At 32.2% G+C, this 11407-nt stretch overlaps 1 protein-coding gene across 1 annotated transcript; it reads left to right on the top strand.

The window, feature by feature from the left end:
• The first annotated feature begins 919 nt into the window (after window positions 1–919).
• Window positions 920–5049, top strand: LOC130815382 (uncharacterized). The gene is made up of 5 exons (XM_057681839.1): window positions 920–1500; window positions 1808–1867; window positions 1992–3470; window positions 3559–3700; window positions 3848–5049. Exons 3-5 carry the CDS (start codon window positions 1995–1997, stop codon window positions 4657–4659), a joined length of 2430 nt encoding a protein of 809 aa, XP_057537822.1. The 5' UTR covers window positions 920–1500; window positions 1808–1867; window positions 1992–1994; the 3' UTR covers window positions 4660–5049.
• Window positions 5050–11407: the final 6358 nt, after the last annotated feature.

The raw sequence follows: 11407 nt of genomic DNA, 5'->3' as shown, positions 1-11407 counted from the left end.
TTACTCGGTGTATCCCGCTCATAGAAAACTAAGGATAGGGTCTAAGGAGGGAAAGACGACAGTAACTCATACCTATAAAGAAAAGCGCGGCCAAAGGAGTCCCCCGGCTCGAAAATTGATAATATACTAATATGACTAATATTACACTAATACGACTATTAATATACTAATATTATATTAATGCGACTAATATTTACTAATACGACTAAAAATAAAATAATACTACACTAATACCGCTAATATTTTACTATACAATACTCATATGACTAATAATATACTAATACTACACTAATAATAGTAATTAATAACAACTATAATAATAATAATAATAATAATAATAATAATAATAATAATAATAATAATAATAATAATAATAATAATAATAACTAAAAAAATTAAATTAAGTCTCTGGAAAAGGAACATTTAGGCTTGAAGTCGGAGTTTAAATGTTAAATTTAGCTTTTTAAGTCTTAAAATGAGTATTTTAAAGGTTAAATTCAATAAATATAAAATTTATTTGGTCGCACACATGAGGCGATTGCATGCAAGCTTTTTGATTTTGATATCCAAAATAATTTACAAGTTATCATTAGTCAACAACTCAAGTTACTCAACCAATAATTAATTACAATTATTTTAAACACAAACTAAGGCATTTAAAAGATTACCCTAATGTAGTGAAGGAAGCTTAGAATAATCCTGAAGGAGTGTCTTTCATGGTAGTTTCTATCACAAGTTGGTACTCTTGCATTGCATGGGTGTCAATTGTCACCTTGCCTCCCCTTCTTCCCCCTCTCTCCTCAATAACTTCTTAACACTCATCTTTTCATATCCTTATTATACCTTCTATTTCCCTCTCAAAACACCTTTTAATTAACTACTACTACTAAGCACTCTGTTTATGCACTTTCTTCTTCTTTAACCAATTTTTTATATTAATTATTAATAATCATACTCAAATCATTTCTCCAAACTTTATTGTTAAAAGATTTTTTGTCTCACATTTGTCTTCTGCATCTAATTAATGTTTATGTTAAAAATTTAATATTTCACCAGTCAAAACCCCACCAAATCTAACTCCTTGTTGTTTCTTTTCTTCTTCCTCCATTCTCACACTATTTTTTATTCTAGAGTTTTGTTCTTTCTTCTCATTATTATTGAATTTTTTGTATATGTTTTTGCACAACAAGTCAAATTTTACATTTTTTATTTGCCCTTCTGGCCTTCTGTGGATCTCACTCGCACTTTCTTCCTCTTCCTCTCTCTCCTCTCTTTAACACTGCTCTGCCATTTTCTCTTTTTTTTTTCCTTTTCTTTTTCCCCTCAGAATTTTGATGCTAATTTCTCATTTTTGGGTTATGGGTAGATGCTAATTTGGATTAAAAGAATTCTGCTTTTCTTCCAAAAACCAAACAAATTGAAAGTAGTAAAAATGACAATTTCAGTTGATCAATGCAGAAGAAGCAATTGAGAAGAAAAGCTTGGAGAAGAAGGACTAAAGTAAGCTTACCTAACAACGTCCTGAGTTCAATTCTCACTAGTTCTTCTCTTTTCTCGGCCTATTACATAATAAAAAAATAAAAATAAAAAGCTTACCTGGAAGTAGTTACTAGTTCCTTTCTAAACTCTTCTTGAAAATGGAAGTGCAAAAAAAAAAAAAAAAAAAAAAAAAAAATAAGATCCCATTTTTCCTTGAAACTTCTGTGCATTTTCTTTTTTTTATTATTAGTAAAATTATGTGTTTTTGTTCTGTTTCTATAATTCTGTTGAAATTCCCATTGGTAATCATTGTTAATTCACTTGACAGTGCTGCAGGAGTTTTGCATAATCTGATGCAGACAATCTTTGGATAAAATTATCAGATATTGTAAGTACAAATTTCCCATCTTTTTTGTACCTTTTTCATGTGAATTTTTGTACATTGTATAGCTTTCAATTATATATTACAATTTAATTTTAAATTTCTAAAAAAATTCCTTTGTGGGGTGTAGAATATGCCTCAAGACAAAAGAAGATCAATAAGTTACAGATCATTTGTCACATGTGATGATCCAAAAGGAATTGAATGTGGGGCAATTAGAAAATCAAAGATCAATTCACATAAAAAGGAGCAATTTAACAGTAAGATCGAAATTGACAAAAACCAGGAAAATAATAATCTAATCAATTCACTAGAAATTATTAAGGAAGAGAGGGAGAAAAAGGAGATGGGACTTAGAGGGATCACAAGAAGGATAGAAACTGAAAACTTGAATCATGTGATCAGTTCTTGGTCTACTGAAAACAAGTTTCAGGAAAGAAAAAATGATAATATTGCTAAAGAATTGTTAAAAGGAGCTCTTGATCTTCAAGAATCATTGGTTATGCTTGGAAAATTGCAAGAAGCTTCGAGTTTTATGTTGGGATTATCGCGAAAAGAGAAACAAAAACTCGAGGATTGCACGTTTGATGGCATGGTTAATGGAGTAAAGGGTTTAAGGAATGTTGTTAGAGAAAGTATTGTTAAGCAAAATGTGATGATAGCAAATCCTGTATTTGAGGAACATCATTATGATCATAGAAAGATGGTTTCTCCTGATATGATGCCTTCTACTAGTTCGAGTCAATCCTCGATGATTTATTCGAGTAGTTTTGTTCATTCCGATTCTTGTGTCTCGTCACCAGCTGTTTCTGTAAAGAAAAAGGGGAAGGAATCGAATTTGATTGTTAAGCTTATGGGTTTAGAATCATTCCCTTCAAGTCCTAGGAATTACACGGATAAAGAGAAAATTTTGAAAATGTCGAAGTCTTTGTATGATAATGATTCACCTAGCGCAAAGAGGGTGCAATTTGGAGCTCAAGAGATGAAGCAAAGAAATGTGGATGAAATATTTGAGAACATCAAATTCAAGGGGCTTTTAAGACATAAACAGGAGTCTGATATTTTTGCCTCGGAAAATGAAAGAACGCCGATTGTTGTGATGAAACCTATGCGCTATCCCTGCCTAGATCTCGATAAGCCATTTTCGACAAAGACTTGGAAAGAAATGAGTATGAAACCGATATATAGTAATACATCAGGTCGAGAAATTGTCAGAATTGAAGATGTGTACTTCAGGGAGAAGTATGAAGTAGCCGGAGGAGTTGGTTGTGAAGAAAAAGGCAAGTCCTTACGAAAGGTTGCATCTGCTAAGGCAAATGCTTCTGAAAATTTGCACTCGAAACCATTAAAGAAGAAAGCCAAAGTCAAAAAGGCTAGTGAAGGTTGTAACATGATCACTTCAACTAGAAGGAACGGTGAGGAGAAAGTAGCGAAGTTAAGTGATCAGGAAAAGTTCGCCTTGGCAACGAATAAAAAGAAAAAGGATGGAAAATCGACAATGCAAAATCAGACTTTGAGTGCACAAAAGACTAATTCCATCTCCATGTCAGATCACCGCAGGAAACGAAGAACGGTAAATGAACGAAACAACAGACAACCAGCTTTACTTGTGAGTTTACTTCAACTGAAAATTGTAATCTTTGTGTCCTTTTTCTTACCTTATCCAAATACGATTAACATGAGTTTCTCCGATGCAGATGGAGGAAAACCGGATGGGTAAAGGTCAAAACAAGAAAACAAAAGCGTTTAATAAAGAGGATATTGATTTAATGGAAGATAGTAAATCTGTTTCCCCCATAGTTACTGATAACAATGTAAAGAATCAACCTCATATTAAAGGTTAGTACTGTCGTTCAATCCTAAATGTTACAGATATTATTGTGTTTGGTATTTTTGTGTTCGGATACATTCTGTTATAGTGGATGACTTCTGATATAAGATCTGTACAATTATACAACATTTGTTTGATTAAATTTGTGATTACAGATTTTGATATTGGCAGTCGGATTAAGCTGCTAGATACTTCGGAATGCATTTCATATGATCTTTTGAATAACAAGAAGATTATACAGCATGGTTACAATCAGAGGGCTTGTTCTGAAATTACATTATGTTGCAGTGTAGATCAGCTCGGCGAGACTCAGAGCCCTGTTAATGAAGTTACCTTAAGTACTACTCATGAAAATGGTATTGCAGTTCATCATAATATGAATCGAAAAGGAGTGAAAAACCTCAAAAATAGCATTGCATCACCCAGAAAAACAGATGATAAGAATTTGATTCAATGTCACACTCCGAAAACAAAGCTAAATGCTTTGCTTTTGAGCAACTCATTGTTCGTGAGCCATTTCGAGGAGCGTTTCAACGTTCAAGTTTATCCTCATTTATTTCCAAGTGTGATTGATAACGATCAAGAGTTAAGAAGCTCTAGGCTTCTGCTAGATTGTGCGGACGAAATCTTGGAACTTAAAAGCGAGCAGCTATCACTAGCATGTCTGCCTTTACCACCAAGCTACATAACAAATACAGGAAGCTCTCTCAGCTTGGATCGACTTTTGGAAGACGTATGGAGCGGAATTGATGATTTGAGAGGCTATTTAAGGGCGGTGACTGATGAGCTCCCCTCCGACAATCTCTATCTAATACTAGATCGAGATTTGAGGTATAAGAGCGGAGTATGGGGAGTCGGTTGGAGGAGTATGTACACTCAAGATGAGGTTGAGGTAGTTGTAAGTGAGATTGATAGGTTTGTGCTAAACAAGTTGATTGAGGAGGTTCTTGTAGATTTGATGCTTTAGCTCATCCTAAATTATGTTCTTCCCCATTGTTTTTATAACCTTCTTGAGATTCATTAGAAGCAAGTAAGCAACCAAGGCCGAATCTAAGATTTAAAAGGTCCAGGGTGAAACATTAATTATTGGCCTATAATTACTAAATATGTTATTTTAGGTCCTTAACTATAAAAGAATATTAGAGCATTGTTTTTATTATGTTTTGGATGGCCAAGGGCGCAAGTATAGAGCCGGCCTTGTAAGCAACATTACAAATATGTAAATAAGCATCATAATACATATTGTTGATAGAAAAATTGATATGCCAAGTTGAAACAACTTTTCCATGTGATCACATTGCTTCAATAGGGTAAGTTTACCAAATTACCACCACCTTAATAGTCATTGAATTGTTGTTTACACATTTTGTTCAACATTTCTATAAAATACTTTCTTTTATTCTAATTAAATGTCGAAATTTTGAATTTCCTTGTGTACATTTCAAGTGGGAAAAGATTGATTGGTAAGGAAATGTATTGAATGTAACGTACATAGTACTGTTTGTATGTGTCTTGAATGTAACTTTCAATCATTAGAAAATTGAGCAGTTCCTCTGATCCATCATTAGCAAGTGTCAGGGCAGGTATTCCTGGCGATACTTCATGAAGTCTGAATTTCATCTAATTATGGACCAGATTTTTTAAAATTTAAATACTACATTGTGGCTATTAACGAGGTAGATCAGAAGATACAAATGGATTAAATGATGACAATGAGTTCGAGTATTACACAAATAGAATTTTTAAAACCAACCAATACCTATTGAAGGCATAATGGGAGTAGGATACCTCTTAGACGGGATAAATGGAGAGTTTGACGGATTTTTATTTTTACCTTTGAAAGTCGTTTCAAAGATTTGGAGACACCATTCAAAATTGTCTAACATAAACAATTTGTATATGGTTTTGAATATTGCAAGCAGATAAGATACAAAAATAAATAGTACACAAAATATAAGGAATTGTCATCGAGGTTCAGCTACAAATCTAGTCCCCACCTAAGGTTCTCGTAACCGATAGGATTCAAAACTTCTTTTGTTAATCTCTTGGAATCCTAGATCACTATTTGAACATCTACTATCTTCTGCTCATACCGATTCATCCCCTGAAGAAAGATCCAAAATTCTCTTATTAATAAAAGATAAAACCCAATCTCACAAAAGAGAAAACAACACATGGAGCTTGTGGGTAAAGTTATATAGTTCTTCATCGATTTATTGAGGAGTACATATAGTTGTAGTAGCCTCCAAGATGACCGTTTATAAACAAACTCTACAAAATTTTAGCCGTAAGTTATGAATCTTTTGAAGAACCTTTCAAAACATTGACAACTACTTCAATGTCTATTGTGTAACTAATTGTTCTGTTTTATAGCTTAATGTGAATTTTCCAATTCAAACTTTGTTGGACTTAGTCTCCAATAATTTTCCTCAAATATGCTAGTCTTCAAAATTATACTCCCTCCAATTCAATTTACTTGTGGTATTTGAGTTGAACACGAATATTAAGGGTAGTAGGGGACCACTTAAAAAGTAGTAGTTAGGGTATTTTAAGAGATTAGATAAATACTAATATTTCCTCCTTTTTTTTTCTAATTAAAGTATCTATTTTCAACTCTCAAATTTGAAGGGAAAATTGAAGATTTATTTCCATTTCATTAAAATTACAAAATTACATTTTTCAATTTTAAATAAACCACTACAATTGTTCTTTATTAAACTTACAAAAATTACATAATATAAATTAGACATTCAAAAAATTAAACTAAACTAATTCTTCAATTCTTCCTTGATTTCTTTTTTTTGGACGACTATTGATAATAGAAAACCTTCTCGCCACATGTACATACGAATATTAAATCTTTCCAATTCTTCCTTGATTTCTTCAACTTTTTTGGATGACTATTGATAATAGAAAACCTTCTCGCCACATGTACATACGAATATTAAATCTTTCATTGACTTCAGTTTTAAAAAATAAAGAGAATTTAACATTTAAATTTGATTGATTAGCTACAAAAAAAACAATAATTTAATTTTAAAAGAAAGCCATCGAAATCTGAATACTTTACTCAATACAGAAGCAAAAATTTCACAATGAACCAAAAATTCAAATTGAACAAAACAATACAGAAGCAAACAATTTCACAATGAACTAAAATTTCATAATGAACCAAAATTTCACAATGAACCCAAATTTCATAATGAACAAAACAAAACATGAACAAAAATTTCACAATGAACCAAAATTTCAAAATAAACTAAACAAAACATGAACAAAATTTCACAATGAACAAAATAAAACGTGAACAAAAGTTTCACAATGAACAAAACAAAACATAAGCAAAAAAATCAGTTTGGCGTATACTAAGAAGCAAAACAAAATAGAAGCAAAAACTTTCACATTAAACCAAGAGTTGAACCACCAAAAGAAGGAACAAATGAACCAACAGCGGAACCAACAACAGAAGTAAAGTATTAATAGTAAATTGATGGCTTAATAATAAAATCAATTGCATGTCTTTCAGAGAACAAATTGTTCTCATTATAGAGAACTCATAAAACAAATCAGTTGCCTCCTAAATCTAAAAAAGAATATAGCCTCCTAAACTTTAAGTTTGGTGGCCTTATAAACTCAAAATCTTAGATTGGTGGCAAAAGATTCAATTTTAGGGTTTTTTAGTAGCTAAGAATAAAAAATTTGCCCTCACAAATTAAAAATCATAAGGCAAAAAAGAGGTCTCAAAATCATCATACACCACAAAAATGCATAAAATCAAGAACCAAAAACCAAAATCATCACAAGTCAAGAGGAAAGATAGATTTAGATGAACAAACTCAAATCAGAGGAGAGAGTATGAAAATCGTACAAATCTAGATGAGAAAGATGAAGAACCTGATGAACAAACCCATATAAGAGGAGAGAGAATAAAAATCATACAAACCCAAATGAGGAAGATGAAGGATCTGATGAACAAACCCATATCATAGGAAAGAGTATGAAAATCGTACAAACCCAGATGAGGAAGATAAAGAACCTGATGAACAAACCCAGATGAGGAAGATAAAGAACCTGATGAACAAACCCAGATCAGAGGAGAGAGAATGAAAATTATACAAACCAGATGAGGAAGATGAAAAATCTGATGAACAAACCCAAATCAGAGGAGAGAAAAGGAAAATCATACAAACCAAAATGAGGAAGATGAAGAATCGAAGGATGAAGATGAAGAACTAAAATAAAAATGCACAGTTAAAGATGAAGAAATGGCTATGGGGTTTAATAATGGTGAATGAATCAGTTGGGGGGGGGGGGGGGGTAGATTAAATAAAATTAAAGGAACGGAATAGTTGGGGAATTAATTTGGGGTAAAGTATTTAGGGGGCGTTTGGTTGGAGTTAATGATCAAAGGGAAAGGGAATGTAAATACCCCATTCCCTTTGTTGTTGTTTGTTTGCCCCATTCTATCATTCCCTTTCCCCCATTTTAGTTTTGAGTTTACCCCAAATTATTATACCCTGATTCCCCACCCCCCTTACACTTTCCCATTCTATTCCCCCTTCATTCATCACCCTCTCCTCTCAAACCCTAGTACACTGCTGCTGCGCCTCTCCCCTCAAGTTCTCGTCTCTTCTCTTCACTCCTCCTTCCTGAAGTTGCTGCGCCTGCCGCCATTGTTCGTAGCATTCTTCTTCTCAATCTCAATTTTGCGGCCGCCATTGTCAAATGTGACGGTTCTGTGACGGTTCGTGTTCTTGATGAATCTCTTCACTCTTTTGCTGCGTCTTTTCTCTTCACTCTTTTTCCTAATTTCTGCGGCTTTTTTGATGGATTGAAATTCATATTCGTGTTCTTGAAGAATCTCTGTTCTACCGCCATTGATGAATCTCTGTTCCTGTTCTGCTGCGTTCTTGTTGTACCGCCATTGTTCTTGTTGTTTTTATGACTTATACTAGCATCTGAATTGTTGAATTGTTCCTAATGTTTGAGTCAAATGTAATTTCTGTTCGAGTGAATGAACTTGCATCGAAGATTTCTGTTCATAATTTCTGTTCCTAATCTCTGAATTTCTGTGATTAATTGGATTTCTGGGTTCAATCTTAAGTTGTTTTTATCAAGCTTGATTGTATTTTGATGGTTGTAATTGGATTTGCTTGATTGTTTTTATCAAGCTTGATTGTATTTTGATGGGTGTAATTGGATTTGCTTGATTGTTTTAATCAATCTGAAGTAATTTCTGTTTGATTGTTTTTATCAAGTTGTTCTTAATGATTAAAGAATTTCTACATGAAAAACTCATAATTTGATTCCTTAACTTGAACCAAACAGTCACAAAGGGAATCAATGAGCAGTTCATTCCGTTTTCTGAACACAACCAAACGACTAGGCTAAATTAGGGGAATCCATTCCTTTCTCCTTCATTCCCTTTCCTCATTCCATTCTGATTTCCTTGTGCGAACCAAACGCCCCCTTAATGAGTTACATTAGGTAGTTAAGTAAGGGTAAATTTGTAAAAGCACAATGGTTATAGGGATAAAATGGTCAAAAAATTTATACCAAAAAAGAAAATAGGACAACTAAGATGAACTTAACAATTTAGAAAATAGGACAAGTAAATTGAATTGGAGGGAGTATAATAATCCTAAGCATCCAACTACATGTATGAGATATTATAGAATTAACATATAACAAAGTAAACGTTTAAAGTAATTCAAAAGCAAAACCAAAACAAGATTCAAAACTTTGAATGTGTTAAAGGATTTAATCAAGGATTGATAGGAATCATGCGTTTACTAATAATATCAAAAACACATTGCTTAACGACTAAAAGACATAATCAAACGTAATAAGATTTAAATAATTTTAAATATAAAATGAACGACACATTTTTTAAAGTAATTTATTTATCATATTTTAATACTTGTTTTAAATGTTTAACTTATATGATTTGAGTTTTCATCATTTAAAAGAGTTGTGTCTATTTTGTTTGTGACTCATAATCTCATATGTGTCTCTTCATGTTGTGAAGTATATATGCTTGGTATAAATGGGCAAGTGAAGGAACTTGAGTTTGGGTACAAAACAAAAGCTGCAAGAATGTTGCTGCCCTCCCCACAGGAGTCGTGGCTCGACCTCAGCAGGTGCTCGACTGGGTCGAGCAGTACCACTCGAGTAAAGGGACCTGTCGAGCAAGCAGGATTGTGCGAATGTTGTGTTCTGTTTTGCACAAGTCTTGCTTGTTGTCCACCCTTAGTCTTAGTCTTATAAATACTCTCTTTACTTCATCATTTTTGTATGAATTACAGTGTAATCAAGAGAGAGAAACACATTGTGAATCCTCTTAACTCTTAAGTGAGATTGATCTAGATAGGGAGAAAGCCACAAGTTAGGATTCTTGAGTGAATTGGGGGTTTTTCAATTACTCTTGTAATTTCTATAGTTTTTCATCTCCATTGTTAGAATTGATTAGGGTGTAATCAAGAACTAATCAATACAATTGTCTTTATTCTTTGGGTGGGTTTTATAGTCTAATATCAATTTGATATTAGGATTTTTCCACCTTCCAATTCTTGGTGTGTTTGTTTATTTCTTTATATTTTTGCAATCTTTTTCATTCTTTGTAATTAGAACTCCATTGGAAGAACATTTGCTCTAACAGTGTCTTCAATATTCCACCTGATGAAAGTGAAAATCATATGAAATCTATTTAAAGTTTCAAACATATGTCTTGGTGATAATAAATTACTAACAGAAAACAACATTAACCAGTTAACATAACAAGTACTAATACATATTCAATAACTATCAATAAATTTATCAAACACATAATATGAATCAAGCAACATATATCAATAAATTAGTGACATTTACGAACATATAAAACACATATGCAGTATAATCAAAACAAATTTTCCAGTACAAGCAGCAGCAGCAAGCGTGAATAACATATATATAATAGATCATAGATAGCATAGCATATGAGCATAATAACCAAGCATAATTAAATAATTGCATCAACAAAACGTTTGTGCATTTCTCCTTGCCTTCTCCTTCAAAGACGGAGCAAATAATTCTAAAACCCTGTTTATTTTTCGTTTATTTTTACAATTGAGGCCCTTGATAAATAAAAAACAGAGATTTTCTTTAACTAAAATAAAAATTCAACACAATTTTAATTTGAAGTACTAGAATTAAATAAAAACTCAATACAACGTTTAAATTTATTAATATTTATTTTATAAAATAACTCAAATTAAGTTGTTAAAAATTAACTTTTCATCTCCAATGTTAAAAAGGAGAGAAAAAGTAGTAATAGATTGATGACTAATAATAAAAGAGTAAAAGTTTGAAGGGTTGAAAATTAAGAAATAACTTTATGATTATTTTTATAATTAAGTTAGTAATAATTGTTGTTTGATGAATGTATAAAAATTAAATGATATAAGATAAATTATTTTGAAGATAAAGAGTTGCTCTTGAAAGAGATAAAAAAAGAGAGAAAAAATGTAATTAATAGAATTTGAACATATGAGCATTAATTTGTTAAGTAAGAGTCCTACCAAATACTCTACCTCAATAATATGACATTCCAATATGATTTTATGATAGGAAACCCTTTAGGTTCAGGGCCTTGTGCGGTTGGGCACCCTGCAAACACCCAAAACCAACCTTGCTCTCCTTGGAGGGAGAACAATAAGGCACGAAAAGATATAAAA

Source organism: Amaranthus tricolor, chromosome 6, assembly GCF_026212465.1.
Source record: "Amaranthus tricolor cultivar Red isolate AtriRed21 chromosome 6, ASM2621246v1, whole genome shotgun sequence".
In the NCBI taxonomy this organism is placed as follows: Eukaryota; Viridiplantae; Streptophyta; class Magnoliopsida; order Caryophyllales; family Amaranthaceae; genus Amaranthus; species Amaranthus tricolor.
Note: the sequence above shows the minus strand (reverse complement) of the source record. Positions and strands in the feature narration are given on the sequence as shown.

Coding starts and splice junctions, on each gene's coding strand:
- LOC130815382 (XM_057681839.1), top strand. CDS start 1,995: ATGCCTCAAGACAAAAGAAGATCAATAAGTTACAGATCATTTGTCACA. Junction 3,471..3,558: donor ACAGACAACCAGCTTTACTT/GTGAGTTTACTT, acceptor TCTCCGATGCAG/ATGGAGGAAAACCGGATGGG. Junction 3,701..3,847: donor GAATCAACCTCATATTAAAG/GTTAGTACTGTC, acceptor TTGTGATTACAG/ATTTTGATATTGGCAGTCGG.